General features: G+C 37.0%; 1 protein-coding gene across 1 annotated transcript; it reads left to right on the top strand.

The window, feature by feature from the left end:
* Positions 1–15096: 15096 nt before the first annotated feature.
* Positions 15097–23328, top strand: LOC147358080 (olfactory receptor 52Z1P-like). Its single transcript, XM_086338447.1, has one exon. The coding sequence runs from the start codon at positions 19412–19414 to the stop codon at positions 20366–20368; it is 957 nt and encodes a 318-aa protein (XP_086194573.1). The 5' UTR covers positions 15097–19411; the 3' UTR covers positions 20369–23328.

The raw sequence follows: 23328 nt of genomic DNA, 5'->3' as shown, positions 1-23328 counted from the left end.
CATTCATCTGCTGATGGACATCTAGGTTGCTTCCATGTCCTGGCTATTATAAACAGTGCTGCGATGAACATTGGGGTACACGTGTCTCTTTCCCTTCTGGTTTCCTCAGTGTGTATGCCCAGCAGTGGGATTGCTGGATCATAAGGCAGTTCTATTTCCAGTTTTTTTTTCTTTTTAACTTTTTATTAAAACGCTTAAGATACAGATTGACTCTCTTCTGTAAATGACTTTTATTTTTCCTGAAATAGGACATATACACACTCTGATAAAACAGGATGAAAAGTCTCAATTCATGGGAGTTCCTGTACAAAGCTCTGATCCTGTTAGGAGCCGAGCTCCTCACAGCAGCTTCTTTCCTCTATTTTATTATAGGAACTGTGTTTTCTGTGGGGCAAGAAACAGACAGGCGCCACTTGATTTTTCAATCCCAACTCTTTCTCCGGTGGACAAAATAAACCACTTTCACAAAGAGCTGCCCTGTGTAGAATCCATAGTTTTCTAGCTTGCTAAAAATTGACTAGGGACAAATAGGAAAAAAAAAAAAAAAGAAAACTAACACTGAAGCAATCACACCTCTCCTATCTCTGGATAGAGAAGTATGGGTTACCTTTAGCCAAAGGAAATCAAAAGTATGCAAGTTAACTACCTAGTTCATTCACCATCAGCTAGATTGGTTCACTTAAGGCTTTAACCCCTTTCCAAACCAGCTATGCTTGCTAATAAATGAAAAACTTGCTCTTCCCAGCTTTATGCTTCGTTGAGCCTCTGCATTTGGTACATAGCTGTGAAAAAGTATGCTTTCCCAACAGGTCAGTACTGAAGACTAACAATGAGAAATCCAACTAAAGAAAAATACTCTCACCCCAGGAATGTGTAATCCACACTTTCCATGCTCTCACATTAAAAGCAAGAATCCACTGAATTTAGTTCAGTCCTCTGCAAACACCCTCAACATCACAATTTTCAGTTCTGAGAAAAATTTTTTAAGGAATCTCCACACTGTTCTCCATAGTGGCTGTACTAGTTTGCATTCCCACCAACAGCGTAAGAGGGCTCCCTTTTCTCCACACCCTCTCCAGCACTTATTACTTGTAGACTTTTGGATCGCAGTCATTCTGACTGGTGTGAAATGGTATCTCATAGTGGTTTTGATTTGCATTTCTCTGATACTGAGTGATGTTGAGCATCTTTTCATGTGTTTGTTAGCCATCTGTATGTCTTCTTTGGAGAAATGTCTATTTAGTTCTTTGGCCCATTTTTTGATTGGGTCATTTATTTTTCTGGAATTGAGCTGTAGGAATTGCTTGTATATTTCTGAGATTAGTTGTTTGTCAGTTGCTTCATTTGCTATTATTTTCTCCCATTCTGAAGGCTGCCTTTTCACCTTGCTAATAGTTTCCTTTGTTGTGCAGAAGCTTTTAGTTTAATTAGGTCCCATTTGTTTACTTTTGTTTTTATTTCCAATATTCTGGGAGGTGGGTCATAGAGGATCCTGCTGTGATGTATGTCAGAGAGTGTTTTGCCTATGTTCTCCTCTAGGAGTTTTATAGTTTATGGTCTTACGTTGAGATCTTTAATCCATTTTGAGTTTATTTTTGTGTATGGTGTTAGAAAGTGTTCTAGTTTCATTCTTTTACAAGTGGTTGACCAGTTTTCCCAGCACCACTTGTTCAAGAGATTGTCTTTAATCCATTGTATATTCTTGCCTCCTTTGTCAAAGATAAGGTGTCCATATGTGCGTGGATTTATCTCTGGGCTTTCTATTTTGTTCCATTGATCTATATTTCTGTCTTTGTGCCAGTACCATACTGTCTTGATAACTGTGGCTTTGTAGTAGAGCCTGAAGTCAGGTAGGTTGATTCCTCCAGTTCCATTCTTCTTTCTCAAGATAGCTTTGGCTATTCAAGGTTTTTTGTATTTCCATACAAATTGTGACATTATTTGTTCTAGCTCTTTGAAGAATACAGTTGGTAGCTTGATAGGGATTGCATTGAATCTATAAATTGCTTTGGGTAGTATACTCATTTTCACTATATTGATTCTTCCAATCCATGAACATGGTATATTTCTCCATCTATTAGTGTCCTCTTTGATTTCTTTCACCAGTGTTTTATAGTTTTCTATATTTAGGTCTTTAGTTTCTTTAGGTAGATATATTCCTAAGTATTTTATTCTTTCCATTGCAATGGTGAATGGAATTGTTTCCTTAATTTCTCTTTCTGTTTTCTCATTATTAGTGTATAGGAATGCAAGGGATTTCTGTGTGTTGATTTTATATCCTGCAAGTCTACTATAATCATTGATTAGTTCTAGTAATTTTCTGGTGGAGTCTTTAGGGTTTTCTATGTAGAGGATCATGTCATCTGCAAACAGTGAGAGTTTTACTTCTTTTCCAATTTGGATTCCTTTTATTTCTTTTTCTGCTCTGATTGCTGTGGCCAACACTTCCAAAACTATGTTGAATAGTAATGGTGAAAGTGGGCACCCTTGTCTTGTTCCTGACTTTAGAGGAAATGCTTTCAATTTTTCACCATTGAGGATAATGTTTGCTGTGGGTTTGTCATATATAGCTTTTATTATGTTGAGGTATGTTCCTTCTATTCCTGCTTTCTGGAGAGTTTTTATCATAAATCGATGTTGAATTTTGTCAAAGGCTTTCTCTGCATCTATTGAGATAATCATATGGCTTTTATTTTTCAATTTGTTAATGTGGTGTATTACATTGATTGCTTTGCGGATATTGAAGAATCCTTGCATCCCTGGGATAAAGCCCACTTGGTCATGGTGTATGATCTTTTTAATGTGTTGTTGGATTCTGATTGCTAGAATTTTGTTAAGGATTTTTGCATCTATGTTCATCCGTGATACTGGCCTGTAGTTTTCTTTTTCTGTGGGATCTTTGTCAGGTTTTGGTATTAGGGTGATGGTGGCCTCATGGAATGAGTTTGGAAGTTTACCTTCGTCTGCAATTTTCTGGAAGAGTTTGAGCAGGATAGGTGTTAGCTCTTTCTAAATTTTTGGTAGAATTCAGCTGTGAAGCCGTCTGGTCCTGGGCTTTTGTTTGCTGGAAGATTCTTGATTAAGGTTTCAATTTCCATGCTTGTGATGGGTCTGTTAAGGTTTTCTACTTCTTCCTGGTACAGTTTTGGAAAGTTGTACTTTTCTAAGAATTTGTCCATTTCTTCCACGTTGTCCATTTTATTGGCATATAATTGTTGATAGTAGTCTCTTATGATTCTTTGTATTTCTTTTTTTTTTTTTTGATTCTTTGTATTTCTGTGTTGTCTGTTGTAATCTCTCCATTTTCATTTATAATTTTATTGATTTGATTTTTCTCCCTTTGTTTCTTGATGAGTCTGGCTAATGGTTTGTCAATTTTATTTATCCTTTCAAAGAACCAGCTTTTGGCTTTGTTGATTTTTGCTATGGTCTCTTTTGTTTCTTTTGCATTTATTTCTGCCCTAGTTTTTAAGATTTCTTTCCTTCTACTAACCCTGGGGTTCTTCATTTCTTCCTTTTCTAGTTGCTTTAGGTGTAGGGTTAGGTTATTTATTTGACTTTTTTCTTGCTTCTTGAGGTATGCCTGTAGTGCTATGAACTTTCCCCTTAGGACTGCTTTTAAAGTGTCCCACAGGTTTTGAGTTGTTGTGTTTTCATTTTCATTCGTTTCTATGCAAATTTTGATTTCTTTTTTGATTTCTTCTGTGATTTGTTGGTTATTCAGCGTGTTGTTCAGCCTCCATATGTTGGAATTTTTAATAGTTTTTCTCCTGTAATTTAGATCTAATCTTACTGCATTGTGGTCAGAAAAGATGCTTGGAATGATTTCTATTTTTTTGAATTTTCCAAGGCTAGATTTATGGCCCAGCATGTGATCTATCCTGGAGAATGTTCCGTGTGTGCTTGAGAAAAAGGTGAAATTCATTGTTTTGGGATGAAATGTCCTATAGATATCAATTAGGTCTAACTGGTCTATTGTATCGTTTAACGTTTGTGTTTCCTTGTTAATTTTCTGTTTAGTTGATCTATCCATAGGTGTGAGTGGGGTATTAAAGTCTCCCACTATTATTGTGTTATTGTTAATTTCTCCTTTCATACTTGTTAGCATTTGTCTTACATATTGCGGCACTCCCGTATTGGGTGCATATATATTTATAATTGTTATATCTTCTTCTTGGATTGATCCTTTGATCATTATGTACTGACCATCTTTGTCTCTTTTCACAGCCTTTGTTTTAAAGTCTATTTTATCTGATATAAGTATTGCTACTCCTGCTTTCTTTTGGTCCCTATTTGCATGGAAAATCTTTTTCCAGCCCTTCACTTTCAGTCTGTATGTGTCCCCTGTTTTGAGGTGGGTCTCTTGTAGACAACATATGTAGGGGTCTTGTTTTTTTATCCATTCAGCCAGTCTTTGTCTTTTGGTTGGGGCATTCAACCCATTTATGTTTAAGGTAATTACTGATAAGTATGATCCTGTTGCCATTTACTTTATTGTTTTGGGTTCGAGTTTATACACCCTTTTTGTGTTTCCTGTCTAGAGAATATCCTTTATTATTTGTTGGAGAGCTGGTTTGGTGGTGCTGAATTCTCTCAGCTTTTGCTTGTCTGAGAAGCTTTTGATTTCTCCTTCATATTTGAGTGAGGTCCTTTCTGGGTACAATAATCTGGGCTGTAGGTTATTTTCTTTCATCACTTTAAGTATGTCTTGCCATTCCCTCCTGGCTTGAAGAGTTTGTATTGAAAGATCAGCTGTTATCCTTATGGGAATTCCCTTGTGTGTTATTTGTTGTTTTTCCCTTGCTGCTTTTAATATTTGTTCTTTGTGTTTGATCTTTGTTAATTTGATTAATATGTGTCTTGGGGTGTTTTGCCTTGGGTTTATCCTGTTTGGGACACTCTGGGTTTCTTGGACTTGGGTGATTATTTCCTTCCCCATTTTAGGGAAGTTTTCTACTATTATCTCTTCAAGTATTTTCTCATGGTCTTTCCTTTTGCTTCTTCTTCTGGGACCCGTATGATTCGAATGTTGTAGCATTTAATAGTGTCCTGGAGGTCTCTGAGATTGTCCTCATTTCTTTTAATTCGTTTTTCTTTTATCCTCTCTGATTCATTTATTTCTACCATTCTATCTTCTAATTCACTAATCCTATCTTCTGCCTCTATTATTCTACTATTTGTTGCCTCCAGAGTGTTTTTAATTTCATTTATTGCATTATTCATTTTATATTGACTCTCTTTTATTTCTTCTAGGTCCTTGTTAAACCTTTCTTGTATCTTCTCAATCTTTGTCTCCAGGCTATATATCTGTGATTCCATTTTGATTTCAAGATTTTGGATCAATTTCACTATCATTATTCGGAATTCTTTATCAGGTAGATTCCCTATCTCTTCCTCTTTTGTTTGGTTTGGTGGGCATTTATCCTGTTCCTTTATCTGCTGGGTATTCCTCTGTCTCTTCATCTTGTTTATATTGCTGAGTTTGGGGTGTCCTTTCTGTATTCTGGCAGTTTGTGGAGTTCTCTTTATTGTGGCGTTTCCTCGCTCTGTGTGGGTTTGTACAGGTGGCTTGTCAAGGTTTCTTGGATAGGGAAGCTTGTGTCGGTGTTCTGCTGGGTGGAGCTGTATTTCTTCTCTCTCCTTTCGAAGACTTGGGTTGCTTTTATGGGTGCCTGATGTCCTCTGCCGGCATTCAGAAGTTGTTTTGTGGAATTTACTCGGCGTTTAAATGTTCTTTTGATGACTTTGTGGGGGAGAAAGTGTTCTCCCCGTCCTACTCCTCCACCATCTTCAGTCTGTAGTTTCTTTAGGTAGATATTCCTAAGTATTTTATTCTTTCCGTTGCAATGGTGAATGGAATTGTTTCCTTAATTTCTCTTTCTGTTTTCTCATTATTAGTGTATAGGAATGCAAGGGATTTCTGTGTGTTGATTTTATATCCTGCAAGTCTACTATAATCATTGATTAGTTCTAGTAATTTTCTGGTGGAGTCTTTAGGGTTTTCTATGTAGAGGATCATGTCATCTGCAAACAGTGAGAGTTTTACTTCTTCTTTTCCAATTTGGATTCCTTTTATTTCTTTTTCTGCTCTGATTGCTGTGGCCAACACTTCCAAAACTATGTTGAATAGTAATGGTGAAAGTGGGCACCCTTGTCTTGTTCCTGACTTTAGAGGAAATGCTTTCAATTTTTCACCATTGAGGATAATGTTTGCTGTGGGTTTGTCATATATAGCTTTTATTATGTTGAGGTATGTTCCTTCTATTCCTGCTTTCTGGAGAGTTTTTATCATAAATCGATGTTGAATTTTGTCAAAGGCTTTCTCTGCATCTATTGAGATAATCATATGGCTTTTATTTTTCAATTTGTTAATGTGGTGTATTACATTGATTGCTTTGCGGATATTGAAGAATCCTTGCATCCCTGGGATAAAGCCCACTTGGTCATGGTGTATGATCTTTTTAATGTGTTGTTGGATTCTGATTGCTAGAATTTTGTTAAGGATTTTTGCATCTATGTTCATTGGTGCTAGAATAGTATCAAACATTAACAAATGATTTCTTGAATAAAATCTGAAATATCTCTAGTTTAAAACACATATATAATATATTGTGCATATGTGCTTAGTTGCGCAGTCACGTCTGACTCTTTGCGATCCCGTGGGCCATAGCCTGCCAGGCTCCTCTGTCCGTGGGTATCTCCAGGCAAGAATAATGGAGTGGATTGCCATGCCCTCCTCATATAATATATTAGGAAATAATAAATATCCACATTTCAATAAACATCTTAAACATGGCATAACTGAAGGAAATGGCATTAATATTTATGTGTTTATCCTCCAATGGTAAGTAGAAAGAGATTATATACGATGGCTTAAATGCAGTTATATTTAAGTGTTTTGTTTAAATTTGGAAGCAGAAACAAAATAGTGAGGTAACTACATTTGGGTATGGGGGAGAATGTAAGAGAGTTAATATGACTGACCTTATCTGGAAAAATATGAAATCAATACACCCTTTTTAATAAAATCATATTACTTAAAAGTGTAGCCAAAAATAAAACACCAGAAACAAAATTTTTAAAAACTTAATGAAGGATTCCTTCTGGAAGAAAATGAGAGACAGGGTGGATTGGGATAAAACAATATTCTGTTTTTGTCCTCAGGAAAAATTAGTACTGTAGTGCTGTTTTAAAATCATGTAGATGTAAACAAACAAAATTATATTTTTATAGATGTAAATATATCTTTGAAGAGCAGATCCTAGATGAATCACAATGTATACATTTCCATCCATTGATGTATCAAGACCTATACTTATACAGTCAGTCACCCAGCCTACAGTCAGTCACCCATTCATGTATTCTTAGCAATGGTGTCTTCTGCATTCTACTACATTCTCTCTTAGTATGCTTAGTAAAGAGTGTTCTACAAAGTGTATGTTTTCAGACAGGGACTGAGTCTATCATAAAGAGAACCCTAGTAGAGAAGTTGACTTCTTAGGGACTTAGAAGTTTAAGGTTTATATAATTTTTTAAGACTACATGAAGAGTCAGAGTCACTCATTTTAAAAAAGAGAAGAAGAAAGCCATGGTTGATAAGAGAGTAGGACGTCAATCATACCACAGACACTATCCACACACAGTCATTCAGCACACTGCATCTCACAGCACTAAGACTCTCTTATAAACATAAAATTCTAAGCTGCTCCAACACACTCTGCATCTCATTTAAACATATGCAAAGGTATATACTATTAGCAAATGGAGAAGGAAATGGCACCCCACTCCAGTATTCTTGGCTGGAACATCCCATTGGGCAGAGGAGCCTGGTAGGCTGCAATTCATGGGGTCACAAAGAGTCAGACATGACTTAGCAACTGGGCATGCATGCACACTACTAGCAATAGCAGGCATGGATATTAAAATAGTTATAACTGTATTCTGAATGTCAAATTAAATAGAGACAGTGGAGTAATACTGAGTCTGAAGTACTTTATATAGTGGAGAGTTATATTTAGTAATGTTGTACTTTCTCCAGTACAGATTTCCTCTTCACACAAGATGGGCTCTGACATTCTGTGTACGGCTCCCCCTATCATGCGGAGGACTCCTCACCCAACTTGGGTTCCAGCACTTCATGTCAGGCTGCCATGTCCCGGTGTGAGAACACCCTCCTTAGCTCACACAGGTCCACATTTCATTTTGGGACACCTTTAGCAGGTATATACCCTTCCCACTTTGCTCAGGCTCTGACACTCATCACTGAGACTACATTTAGAATCCAACTTTCTGCTGGGCTGATACCCTCCCTTCCACTCCCATCTGAACATCATTATCTTTCTCTCTTGCTCTGACATCCCATGCTGGTCTATCCCTCACAAACCACCCTCCTCACAACTGTCAGGACCAAGAGCCCTGTTTAGGCACATTAGCCATACCCACTCCCCACCCCATATACAGTGAATATGTCTACATCTGTGCTTCAACCAACAATTATAGGACATAATCATTCAGGATGAGAAATAAAAGGAAGGGAAGGAAAGGGAAACAAAAGAAAAAGGGGAACATGAAGAGCCAACTTTGTTTATATTAAACCCAGTGTGTTTAATTTTATTACCCATGTTTTGTTTTCTCCCATGATGTGGAGCATGTAGGATCTTTGTTCTCAGACCAGGGATTGAACCCACACCCCCTGTAGTGGAAGTGCAGAGTCATAACCACATGACTGCCAGAGAAGTCCCATTCTTATTCAGTTTACATATCAAGTTGATTTTGTTTTGAAAAATAACTTTATATACCTTGACAGTCAATCCATCATGTGATGGGCATTTTGCCAATATATTACATCTGAGAATTACATTTTTCAAATTAACATATTATCTGTGTTGCCTCGAGCCAGACATGAATTTTCATATATCTTTAGTATTTTTTAAAGTTAGAACTTCTGGGTTTATATCGTGAAAAGAAAGGAGTTTCTAGCAGTTATAAAACTATATTCCAACACAGTGTACTGATTTTATAAGTAACTTTTATGTTCAGAACTTTTATTAATATTGATAGTAAAAGTTAATCCATGCTTTCTACATGTATTCTTGCCTGGCAAATCCCATGGACATAATCTCCCACTTAAGGGTAGATCATGTCTTTTGAGTTAAAGAAAGCCTGTGTTAAACATTCTTGCTATGAGTATCCTGAATCAACTCAAAATTGAATCCTTATATTGAAACATTTTCCTTCTAAAAATTTCACTACACTGAAAGGAAAAATCAACATAAAACAGTGTAATGACTGCTTATACTTTCTTGGATCCTGAAATGTACCCACTGCTGAATTTTCTGTAGCTTCTATTTTTTGTCAAAGTGTAACAACAACAAAAACATTAGTGTCATCAATCCACTCATTGCCTTGGTTCTGTAGCTTTACTGACTTGCTAATGATTTCAATAAGGCTCCAGTATTGACTATACTGCTAATAGAACTTGATTTTAAGACCATTCTTCTCATCTTGGCACTCACCTAACAAGTTTGGAGCAGTACTCAAGCTCTTTTCAACCACCTTCAGTGAGACACATAAGGGTCCCCGCTTCACACGGACAGCTTATGGAAGTTGGAAATTCAGCAGATGCCTTTCCAGATACTCTAGCTAGACATGCCACATGCCACTTATAGTCCAAAGCACTGCTCTGGGTTAGCACAGTGCTGTCTGCAAATCAATTTTATTTCAAATTTCTTATTTGAAACTGAACCATTTGTATTTGGTGCCTCCCTTTACATATTTTAGGTGTTTATCAGCATGTTCACCAACTCCATGAATGAAGACTAGATGAGAGGAGAGCACTGGTCTTCATCTTCTTCCGTATTTCATTTCTTACTAAACTTCACACCATCACTGCTTACAGGAAGAGCTTTTATTTTTTCTTGGTATGTGATAAGCATTTCCCAATCTAGTAACAACTCTGTCCTTATGCTTCATTCTAAGGGACATATACTATACTCTTCCCTGGGAAATTAATCCACATGACTTTACTATAGAAGTAAACAAACAAACAACAGGAAAGAAAATATATACCAATATTTTTAAATTCCTTAGTATTTGACCTATCTTTTTAGAAGTTCAACATATCTAGACTTTCACAGAAAAGCCTCCTTGGATGTTTGAAATCTGATGGAAGTCTTCTGTGAGGACCTCCATTATGCTAAGAAAAGCATTCTGCTTGCTTCTGTACTTTACCCAAATACATGTATCCTAAAGGCACAATATGAAGGGATATTTGGGCTCAATAATCAAGAAGATAAGACATTGTAGATTCAGAATTTTCTCTGTCCCTAATTAAACCTAATCTGCCTTCTCAACAGTCTTATCTCATTTCTGACAGTGTTCAATGCCAGCAGGGCACTGGCCAAGCAGATTATCCTTGTATCTGACCTTACTATACAGAAGAATTTTACTCTTCAGGGAGTTTCTGGTTCTCTCTGGAGGCCAGTATAAACCTCATAGCAATAGTTTCATCAGGGCCTCTCCTAGGATAGAGAAGGTCATAGGAAAGTATATTTAATTGGCGTAGGGCTCTGTCAGGATAAGCAGTTTTATTGTTTGATTAAAAATGTAATGCAAAATCCAACATGGGGCATAGTTACTTCTCAATGAACATTTAGGATAACGGGTAGAGAAGAAGTATTTATATATTGCTTATTGTCCAAATCAATGCATGTGAAGATTTTTTATAGTGTTTAAGCTCTAGTTTTTTCTTCTTCTGGTCTAAGAACTATCTGTTTGTGTTCTTTGCTGTAACATGCCATCTCCCTTGCTGATTTCATATCTCCCACCATTAGAGAAAGGAAATGTGCATGCATGTGTTCTAAGTCACTTTAGTTGGGTCTAAGTCTTTGTGACCGTGTGGACTGTAGCCTGCCAATCTCCCCTGTCCATGGGATTCTCCAGCCAAGAATACTGGAGTGGGTTTCCATGCTCTCCTCCAGGGAATCGTCCTGTCTCAGGGATCGAACACGTGTCTCTTAAGTCTCCTGCATTGGCAGGCAGGTTCTTTACCACTAGTACCACCTGGGAAGCCCTCAAAAGAAAAAAATAGCAACATAGTTAAAACTGTAAATGCCATAGTTCTTTAAGAATCTCATTGTATCAATGAATTATAGATTTTGTTGCCCTTTCAGTTCCCTAAAACCATGAGTTCATGTTGGCTAAATCGTTAATCATGAACTTGCATTATCTATTGTGTTGCTGGGGATATTGGATTACTGAGGGCAAACCACAGGTGGACATCAGAAAGAACCAAAGGTAGAGTTATGCACAAGCCAGAAATAACCTCTGGCTGATTATACCAGGGTGATACTATATACAGAAATATAGATAGATCTGATAGATCTATTATCACATTTTTTATCCCACTCCTTTCAAATTGGAGTCTTTCTTTTTAATATTGCAATTCTGGTTGAGATGGGTGCATGATGGGGTATTGGATCTCTGCCATAGAGTGTAAGTTTAATCCATACACTCCAATACAATTTGCATAGTATCTTCCATATAGAAATAATAAATTATGCCTAAACAGTTTCTGACTTTAAATTAATGATTTTTGTTCTGTTGGAAAAGCACTTCTTTTGCTTGATCACTCTAAATTTTTAATGGCAATGTTGTCTAAGAAGAGCATGGGATGGACAAAGGAAAACCTACATTCAACTTTTAGCTCAATTTCTTACTATATGTGCAGGTGAATGTTCAGGACTTCAATGCCCTCATCTAGTCACTGGAAACATAATAATATCAGGAGTCATTGTGTTTTTAAAAGTACTGATACATCAGAAATATGTTTTAAACTTGATAAGTACTATGGCAATAGTAGCTGATATTAAAGGTTAATTTTCCCCCACATACGTATCTCCCTTCCTAAACTAAACAGTTAGCAGGGTTTGAGGAGTGTATATTGCTTTGAAAGTGAAGAGGTTAGTAGCTCAGTCATGTCTGCTTCTTTGTGATCCCATGGACTGTAGCCTTCCAGGCTCTTTTGTTCATGGGATTTCTCAGGCAAAAATACTGGAGTGGGTAGCCATTCACTCTCCAGGGAATCTTCCCCAACCAGGGACTGAACCCAGGTTCATATACCATCTGAGCCACCAGGGAAGCCCCATATATTGCTTTACATGTTGCTGTTGTTCAGTCACCCATTCAAGTCCAACTCTTTGTGACCCCATAGACTGCAGCACCCCAGGCTTCCCTGTCCTTCACTATTTCCCGAAGTTTGCCCAAGTACTTATTAATATATCTGACTCATATTTAATAAGAAAAAAGTCTTATAAATATTTGATTGCTCAAGCCCTCCATGGATTTTTAAATGTTTTTTCAAAGAGAGTAAATTTTTTTTATCTATTTGTATTTCTTTTTTTTTTAAATTTTATTTTATTTTTAAACTTTACAATATTGTATTAGTTTTGCCAAATATCAAAATGAATCCGCCACAGGTATTCATGTGCTCCCCATCCTGAACCCTCCTCCCTCCTCCCTCCCCATACCCTCCCTCTGGGTCATCCCAGTGCGCCAGCCTGAAGCATCCAGTATCATGGATCGAACCTGGACTGGCGACTCATTTCATACATGATATTATACATGTTTCAGTGCTATTCTCCCAAATCTCCCCACCCTCTCCCTCTCCCACAGAGTCCATAAGACTGATCTATACATCAGTGTCTCTTTTGCTGTCTCGTACACAGGGTTATTGTTACCATCTTTCTAAATTCCATATATATGCGTTAGTATACTGTATTGGTATTTTTCTTTCTGACTTACTTCACTCTGTATAATAGGTTCCAGTTTCATCCATCTCATTAGAACTGATTCAAATGTGTTCTTTTTAATGGCTGAGTAATACTCCATTGTGTATATGTACCACTGCTTTCTTATCCATTCATCTGCTGATGGACATCTAGGTTGCTTCCATGTCCTGGCTATTATAAACAGTGCTGCGATGAACATTGGGGTACACGTGTCTCTTTCCCTTCTGGTTTCCTCAGTGTGTATGCCCAGCAGTGGCATTGCTGGATCATAAGGCAGTTCTATTTCCAGTTTTTTAAGGAATCTCCACACTGTTCTCCATAGTGGCTGTACTAGTTTGCATTCCCACCAACAGCGTAAGAGGGTTCCCTTTTCTCCACACCCTCTCCAGCATTTATTGCTTGTAGACTTTTGGATCGCAGCCATTCTGACTGGCGTGAAATGGTACCTCATAGTGGTTTCGATTTGCATTTCTCTGATAATGAGTGATGTTGAGCATCTTTTCATGTGTTTGTTAGCCATCTGTATGTCTTCTTTGGAGAAATGTCTACTTAGTTCCTTGGCCCATTTTTTGATTGGGTCATTTATTTTTCTGGAGTTGAGCTATAGGAGTTGCTTGTATATTTTGGAGATTAGTTGTTTGTCAGTTGCTTCATTTGCTATTATTTTCTCCCATTCTGAAGGCTGCCTTTTCACCTTGCTAATAGTTTCCTTTGTTGTGCATAAGCTTTTAAGTTTAACTAGGTCCCATTTGTTTATTTTTGCTTTTATTTCCAATATTCTGGGAGGTGGGTCATAGAGGATCCTGCTGTGATGTATGTCGGAGAGTGTTTTGCCTATGTTCTCCTCTAGGAGTTTTATAGTTTCTGGTCTTACATTGAGATCTTTAATCCATTTTGAGTTTATTTTTGTGTATGGTGTTAGAAAGTGTTCTAGTTTCATTCTTTTACAAGTGGTTGACCAGTTTTCCCAGCACCACTTGTTCAAGAGATTGTCTTTAATCCATTGTATATTCTTGCCTCCTTTGTCAAAGATAAGGTGTCCATATGTGCGTGGATTTATCTCTGGGCTTTCTATTTTGTTCCATTGATCAATATTTCTGTCTTTGTGCCAGTACCATACTGAAAGACAGTAAATTCTTAAGGGTTATGTTCCCTCAACACTAAAAAATAGACCTTCCTACTCTCACAACAGTTCATGCATTTAATAAGTGGAAACCTTGACAACATCCTATATTTCTATGATTTTTTTGTGTCTTTCAGGGCAGTCTATGTGTGGGTTGCTGCCGCTAATACAAGTGTTGTTAATTCCCCAGGGCTGTCTAAGAAGTATGATCTTCCCATAAGCCTATTTATTCATTCAGTGGGTCTTTCTTGGCCTTAATAAAAGGATCAAGAACTCAGAATACCACAGATACTTTTCTGTATTCTCAAATTCTCTTGGGTTTTATTTCTCCTGGGATAGAGAAAACTATAGAACCAGCCTCTGAGTCAACATTGGAACCTAGATCAAGGACAGACAACCTGTCTTACAGGATGTCTGTAAGTCTGTGGCTGTAGAATAAATGAGATAATGAGGACCTGGTGTCCGATATTGGACAGTAGGTGACTGCTTGATGAATTCTGAAGGGGTCTTGTAAGTCTCAGATATCATACTAGTCTCACTTCTAGTCCAAAGGACCTATGATTATTTTCCTGCCATATATGCTTACATTATAGCACCTGCCCAGGGCTGTGATTTAAGGAGACCCAAGACTGGAAGTGGAGGCATGTCCAATGCTTGTGAAATGGTATTTGTTAATAATGAGAATCTCTGGCTACCTGGCCAAACCATGATCTTTCAGGTTAATGAAAGGTTCATTGAAGGGTGACTTGTAACTTTTGAAACAGCCAGTCTTTATGAGGAAGAAATTTTTCAGGATTTAAAAGTTGGAATAAATCTAAAGTCGGGATCATCAATAGAAAATGGCCTGGTGTTTTTTTGGTGTTGTTGTTCTGAGTGTAGTCAGTCACAGATTCTTGAGGTTCTTTTTTTTTTTTTTAATATTTTATCTCACAGGTTTTTGTGTGGTTTCTTTATTTATTTTCAGCTTTCTGGTTAAAACTCTCTTTGGAATAGTTTATTGCAGAATGAGTTTGTATCATTTTATCTAAAACAGAAAAGGAATTGAGACACAAGGCTAGATGTAGTGGGTGTGGAAGCCAGTTTCACAGAAGTGAAAGAGCTGGCATCTCAGGAGGCCTTTGATAGTGGTTTTTACATACTGAGGTTTTTTTCCCCCCCTTATGGGGAATTGTATTCTTATCTATTTGAAACAAGATAGAATTAGGATAGTAAAAACAATAAAAATAATAAATTATGACAAATCACAAGCTGAGAATATGAGAAAGAAAAATATAAGTGGTTGGGAATAAGAAGAAGAAAAAAATTCAAACAAGAACATGTACTTCAACTTCCTCCTTGGTAAGTAACAAACCCACGAGGTCTGTTGCGTGACATGTGTCTGACAAAGTTCCAAGGTCTCTCAGATCAGCTGGCTCACTATTTATGGCACCTCCTTCTACCACAGTTCCTCAATATGATCCCACTGCGGCAGTAAGAAGTTGCTTTGAGTGAAGTAACCAGTGAGTACTGGGGAGAAGGGAAATAATGGAAATTATAATGGAAAATATTTAGGTTCTAAATCTTTAGAATAGAACTGAATGGCTGAAGGCTTCTTTTTGAAGCCTAGACAGTGGGCTATGAGGATCATAGTATCTCTACTTATCTTAGAAACTGTGGTTGTATTGATATTTAAGCTGGTTTTCAAAATCAGCTCATTTCTGTGTCTTTATGGATTTACTTTAATATATTAGTACACATTCAATTAAAAGATGAAAGTACTTCTGAAAGGAAAGTGGATAGAGTGAGCGTAAGAGGAAAAAAAAATATGAATGAGGAATATAATTTCAGACCTGTAGTTACGGAGGAAAGAGATTAGAAAGATCCAGGACAGAATTTTGTGCTTGATTAGCGCCAGGTGAACAGGAAAGAAATTCCTCCCTACCCCACCCCTTCCCTGACCAAACCTGCTTTTTCTCTTTTGGTCCCTGGGAATCCCATTTATCTTTGGGAACCACTTGTGCATTCATTCATCATTTCCTTCAATTGCCAGCCAACTATGCTCTCTTGTGATTAGCTCTCCTCTTTCCATTTAATTTTTCTTGATTCTGAGAAATTGAACTTTCCTGAAGAATCAGTTGACTCATCCTCAACTCTGCTATAAAATATTTCTCTCCTTTCACCTTGATAACCTTCACTTCTGTTGGACAATGGCTTATTCATTTGTTTTCTGTTCTACACACATTTTGTTTTCAATAGTATCTCTCTCTGTCTCTCTCTATTTTTCTCTCCCTCTCTATTTTCTTTTTGTATGAGCTTTGACACTAACTCTAATAAGCATTTTGTTGTTGTTGTTTTTGCTTTGTCATCCAGTCATGTCCAACTCTTTTGTGAGCCCATGAATTATAGCCAGCCAAGCGCCTCTTACTATGGGATTTTCCAGTCTAGATTATTGGACTGGGTTGCCATTTCTTTCTCCAGGGGATCTTCCTGACCCAGGGATTGAACCCATGTCTCCATCATTGGCAGGTGGATTCTTTACTGCTGAGCCATCAGAGAAGTCCCCTAATAAGCATTGCCTTTCAATTTATTACAAATATCTGGATCAAATGTGATTCTTTTGAAACTTTCCCATGTACCCCATGTTCTTCTGACTCCATTTTGCCTTAAGGAAAGAAGCAGAACACCCATATGGTAACTTGAATGATTTGTTTTTTTTCTATGATGGGAACTTAATTGCAAAAGTTGTTCACTTTCTTGCTTCAAATTCTTTATTGTGAGACTCCACTGACTTTAAGCATCATGTTTATTTCTTTTGTTCAAAAGAAAACTTCCTAGTACCTTTTAATACTTCTAGTTACTGTTTTCCTTTCCCCAGCACCAATCTTCTCAAGTTGCCTACCACTGCTGTTTTCAGCTGTTACACATCCAGTGTCTTGCATTCTGTGATCAGACTTAATCCTCACTAATTTCTTGAAATTGTACTAGATGCTAGTGAAAGCCCAATGGTCTTCACTAGACACTAGTGAAGGTCTAATGTTTTTATCTGACATTCTGCCCTCAACACAACAGTCTGGTAGTAGCACTGAACAATAAGAGCAATAACAATAATAATAACAGCAATAATGATAACACTGTAAATAATAAGAATAGCTTTGGAGAAAAGACTCAGAACCATGCAAATGTAGTAGGAAGACAGGGATCAAGATTGGGATCAAGGAAATCAAAGGAGAAGAAAGTTTAAAGAAGGGATTGCTCACAAGTGGGGAATGAAGTTTAGATTTCTGTATCTAGAAGGGAACCATCTATGAGTTAACTTGATTCTAATCTAGAATGTATAGAGAGTTCAGAGTGGTGAAATGCCTTTACCAAGATCTCAGTCTGTTGATGGCATAACTGAGGCTACAGCTCAGCTAGAGCCTCATACCTAGTCCAGTTCTCTTTCCAGGGTACAAGGCAAGTTTGAGTCAGTCAGTCACATTGATTTCCTCAGTCATTCCATAGACATGTTAAATATTAATAGTTTCAGAACAATTGCATTAACTTTCTCTGAATTCTGCATCTCCTAGCTTATTCCCTTTATTGGTTAGAGGTATCATTATTCTTCCCAGAACAAAATGTCTCAAAATGTTTTATTGCCTTTCATTTATCCCTCATATAACCTATCACCTGACCTATTTTTAAATTTTTTCTAGACGTATTTCTTCTTTAGACCCTGTTTTCACTGTTAAGGCTACATTCCTGGATGCTTTGATCTGCTGGAAAAGTTTCCTAGAGCAACTCTGGGTAGCTATCTTCCTTCATTTCAATAAATTTCACCAACTTTTAAACTATATTTACTCAACAAAATGTATTATACTGGATGCTGAAGATATACTCATAGCTACATGGAAATTGAAATGTATTAGTGAACAATATTGCAAAGTTTGTAATTAAGAATTGTTTAGCTATGCTACTGGGAGATAGGAGGTTTAAAAAAAAAGAATTGCCCACCAGCAAAAGTTTCTCTGAAAAAATAAATCTTAATTTTTTATCACATTATATTCTTCTTAAACTTTGCTAAGATATTAGAGACTCAGTAAATACTGTTGACTAATAAATTTGTTCTTCATGTGACAAACTAAACTCAAAGCCACGAAGCCATTAGCATGACTTTTAAAATTCTTTATCTTCGAGACACAATCTACTTGCTCAGTCATATTTCTTATATCTCTAAGCTCTCAATAAGCTAGATTATCTCATTTTACAGTGATTTAAATACCTTACTTTAGCTTTTTGTTTGTCTTTTTGTTCTTTCCTGAAGTTTTTTGTTTCTGACCACACTTCCATGAATCTTTTCATTATCTCTCTAGTGAAGGTTAGGCTTCTTTGTGTCATACACATGTGATTGAATATCTCAAATTATTTTATCCTGATCTTCTTTGAACGGAGGTGTTTTGTTGTCCACGTTTCATGACCTTCACAAGGGTAGGAATCCTTGAAATAGAAAATATTTATGATCTATATTTGATTCCTTCCTCAGTGAGTTATTAAATACAGAGTGAGCTTAAAGAAATATTCATTAACTTGTTTAATGCTTGTGTGTTTAATTCTTGAGTGCTTGAAACTCATTTTCTATTTTGTTATATACAAGATGTTTTTTTTTTTTTTTTCTTTTCTCTGTAAATAGTATTCAAATTTGAGCTAAAAAAAAAAAGAAGAGAAGGAAAGGACAGGTATTTGAATATAAGCTGGGAGAAATAAATGGGAAAAGAGAAGAAAAAAGTGGGGTAGGCAAGTGAGTTTGGAGGGAGGAAGATAATGTATGTGAGTGATGAGAGGACATATGTTCTGTGTTAGAATGATGATTTATCAGTCCTTGCTTTGCACAGGATTAATTCATCTGAAATGCATGCATCCTGGGACCATACAAAGAGAGAACATGGTTTCAATATGCACACTCTTAAGGTAGAAAAAACACTGTTCAAAGTAAGGACTGTCTACACTTATATTACTCTAAGTTCTTCTTATTTGATAATGAAAGTCTTCATATTAAATCATAAGAATAATGATTGTTACTGTTCTCCCTAAAAGGCCACACCAGTATTCTGAACACTTTTTTCTTTAGCTCTAGAAAAAATTAATCACCAGGAGTGACTAGTCAGACAAGAAGTAAAACTGATGATACTTAAGAGCTTATAAAGAAGTTTTCTTATATGATGCTAAGTCAATAAATATAATGTATTGGTCACAGTGCCTAAATGAAATTATAAGCCCATTAAATGTTTATTATGATTGTTATTTTCATTGTCAATACCAATAGCATTAGCTCTATTAAGTCATGGTAACTTTCTTGTCAGTGAAGTCTATTTGGCTTATCATCTTTGAATTATTACTTATTACCATCCTTTTTTAAGGCAGTTAAATTACTGCAATGCCAAGAGTCACACTTAATATGATAAAATAGCCCTGATACTTCATTCTCATTCTCTTTCTCTCTCCTTCACCCTATTTCAGGGTTCAGCATCAGAGGACAGAATAAAAGATGGCAACCTCTTCAAACTACACTAACCTTAGAGACATTTGGTACACCATGATTGGGATCTCAGGACTGGAAGATGCACACACGTGGATCTCCATCCCCATTTGTTCCATGTACATAGTCGCTGTTGTAGGAAATACCCTCTTACTATTTCTGATCTTCACTGAGCGCAGTCTTCATGAACCCATGTACCTTTTCCTCTCCATGTTAGCCTTGGCAGATATCTTTCTTTCCACTGTCACCACACCCAAGATGTTAGCAATCTTCTGGTTCCAAGAAGTGGGTATATCTTTCAGTAGCTGTGTGTCCCAGATGTTTTTCCTCCACTTCATCTTTGTGGCAGAGTCTGCCATATTGCTGGCCATGGCATTTGATCGCTATGTAGCCATCTGTTATCCACTAAGATATACTACCATTCTAACACCCTCAGTCATTGGAAAAATAGGCATTGCTTCTATAATTAGGAGTTTCCTCATCTGTTTCCCCTTGGTTTTTCTGGTTTATCGGCTTACTTACTGTGGAAGGAACATTATTCATCACTCATACTGTGAACATATGGGCATTGCCAAGCTTGCCTGTGATAACATCCAAGTCAACATCTACTATGGGGTGATTGTGGCTCTATTTTCCACATGCCTGGATGTGGTGCTTATCATCATCTCTTATGCCCTAATACTGTGTACTGTGCTTAGAATTCCTTCCCAAGATGCCCGGCTCAAGGCTCTGGGTACTTGTGGCTCCCATGTCTGTGTTATATTACTATTCTATACCCCAGCCTTTTTTTCATTCTTTGCTCACCGATTCGGGGGCCATAGTATACCACTCCATATACATATCCTTCTTGCCAATCTTTATGTGATGGTACCACCCACTCTCAACCCCATCATTTATGGAGTTAAGACCAAGCAAATTCAGGAGAAATTTATCCAGGTCTTTTCTTTGAGCAAGAAATTTTGCTGATGTAGATTGAACAGCGTAGTTCTTTAATTCTCTATGTAACTCCACTAATTGAAGAGTACCTACAATTATATTGGATATCTTATATCATGTCAGCATTAAGAGAGAATAATAGCATTAAGATTTGAGTAAATCAGATCATGTTAAACTCTTGTTTCACTGCTTTTTTTCAGGACAGTGTCAGACCATGGACATTTTAGAGTCCGTGTACTAATGAGCTTTGTTACAAGTTTAAAGCAAAGAAATTCAATAGTTAATTTCAGTTTTATGCTAATATAGACAAACAGGAGAACTGAAGACACAGCCCACCCACACACACTAAAAAAAATGAAAAAAAAAAAAAAAAAGTCAAATCAGCTTATCAGGGTTTTAGTTTATTCTCCTGTAATATGACCTCTGTAAATCAGAGAAAATAGTACTCATGTATTTAGCATCCTGATGTATTAGCTGAGCATTTGGGCTCTAAGTTCAAGTCTTGAATTTCAGATGTATGGCCTTGGCAGAGTACATTTACTCTTTCTGGAATTCTGTACACTTATCTTTATAATAGGCACAAACTATTATGTAACTCATAAGGTTGTTAAAATGATTAAGTAAAATGTTTTATTTAAAGCTTATAAAACACTGCATAGCATGTAATGAAAATGAAGGAAGGTTGTCTATTGTTACTATTACCAGTAATACTACTGTAATCAGTCTGCATCCTACATACACTGGACCTGCAGGACAGAGAAAGGAATTTCCTTTTATATTCCCTCCTTGTGTGTAATACACAATGCTTCAGTCATGTCCAACTCCATGACCCCATGGATTGTAACCAACCAGGCTCCTCTGGCCATGGGATTCTCTAGGAAAGAATACTGGAGTGGATTACCATATCCTCCCCAAAGGGATCTTCCTGACCCAGGGATCGAGCCCACTTCTGATATCTCCAGCACTGATCGGAGGGTTCTTTACCACTAGTGCCACTTGGGAAGCCCATATTTCCTCTTTCCTAAGTATAATTTCAGGCATTATGGGACATAATGATTTTAGGTGATCTTGAGGCATCAAGCTAATTTATTTTTTTTTATTTATTTATTTTTTAATTTTATTTTATTTTTAAACTTTACATAATTGTATTAGTTTTGCTCTGGAGACAGGAGAAAAATTTGCCAGATGTAGAACTTTATGGATTTTTAGCATGTATGCATGCTAACTTGCTTCAGTTGTGTCCAACTCTTTGAGACCCTATGGACTCTAGCTCACCAGGGTCCTCTGTCCATGGGTGTTCTCCAGGCAAGAATACAGGAGTGGGTCCTCCAGGGGATCTACCCTACCCACAGATCCAGCCCATGTCTCTATGTCTCCTTCATTTGCAGGTGGGTTCTTTACCACTAGCACCATACATTAGTAAAAGCACTGGAATGAATAAAAAATCTGCATCTGCTCCTCAAATGAATGCCAAAGCTCCTCTTAATCACTTTATAATCATACTATCAGTTCAGTTCAGTTCAGTCACTCAGTCATGTCCAACTCTTTGCGACCCCATGAATCGCAGCACGCCAGGCCTCCCTGTTCATCACCAACTCCCGGAGTTCACTCAAACTCACGTCCGTTGAGTGGGTGATGCCATCCAGCCATCTCATCCTCTGTCATCCTCTATTCCTCCTGCCCCCAAACCCCCCCAGCATCAGAGACTTTTCCAATGAGCCAACTCTTCACATGAGGTGGCCAAAGTACTGGACTTTCAGCTTTAGCATCAGTCATTCCAAAGAACACCTAGGATGGATCTCCTTTAGAATGGACTGGTTGGATCTCCTTGCAGTCCAAGGGACTCTCAAGAGTCTTCTCCAACACCACAGTTCAAAAGCATCAATTCTTTGGTGCTCAGCTTTCTTCACAGTCCAACTCTCACATCCATACATGACCACAGGAAACACCATAGCCTTGAGTAGATGGACCTTTGTTGGCAAAGTAATGTCTCTGCTTTTGAATATGTTCTCTAGGTTGGTCATAACTTTACTTCCAAGGAGTATGCATCTTTTAATTTCATGGCTGCAATCACCATCTGCAGTGATTTTAGAGTCCAAAAAAATAAAGTCTGACACTGTTTCCACTGTTTCTCCATCTATTTCCCATGAAGTGTTGGGACCAGATGCCATGATCTTAGTTTTCTGAATGTTGAGCTTTAAGCCAACGTTTTCACTCTCCTCTTTCACTAAACAGAGAGTTTTTAGTTCCTCTTCACTTTCTGCCAAAAGAATGGTGTCATCTGCATATCTGAGGTTACTGATATGTCTCCCAGCAATTTTGGTTCCAGCTTGTGTTTCTCCCAGCCCAGTGTAGACTGCATTTATTTTACCATAGTGGTAATAATTATTACTTTTACTAGCAACAGTAAAAGGTATTCATCAGGGAAGAAAAGAAACAGATGTCTGAGAACATAAATGATTTATAAAATAATAAATAATAAAGAATATTTTACATGTTCACTTGTACAAGTACTAATGAAAACTCATTAACATGTTTATATCTTCAGAGCATTGATGACAAAAATGAAAACTAGAAATATAAATGCATAGGATGAATGTATTGCAATACATTTTAAAAATTGGGTAGAATTATTACTGAATATGTTACTACAAAGTGCTAATATGGAAATAAGCTTAAACCATTTTAAAGAGAAATTACAGGTTGCAGAATGATACATATCAGATGATCTTAAGTAAGGGAATGTACACACATATATTAATGTATGAAATCTTACACACAAATGTATTTGCATAGAAATTCTGGTAGAATATATAGAATTCTCCTGATAGTGTGTATATTTTTAAAAGAACATTTAAATTAAACTAATTATAAATAAATTTTATCTAGTGATTCTTTCCCATACAAGATGAGATATTTACCATTAGCATGACTTTATATTATTCTACCTCCCCTGCAGATGTCCCTATTATTTTCTTAATTGCTTAAGT

Source organism: Bos grunniens, chromosome 15, assembly GCF_055505025.1.
Source record: "Bos grunniens cultivar Pamir isolate PY7600 chromosome 15, Bosgru_T2T1.0, whole genome shotgun sequence".
Classification (NCBI taxonomy): Eukaryota; Metazoa; Chordata; class Mammalia; order Artiodactyla; family Bovidae; genus Bos; species Bos grunniens.
Note: the sequence above shows the minus strand (reverse complement) of the source record. Positions and strands in the feature narration are given on the sequence as shown.

Bases quoted from the DNA above. Each gene is read 5' to 3' on its own strand.
- LOC147358080 (XM_086338447.1), top strand. From the start codon at position 19,412: ATGGCAACCTCTTCAAACTACACTAACCTTAGAGACATTTGGTACACC.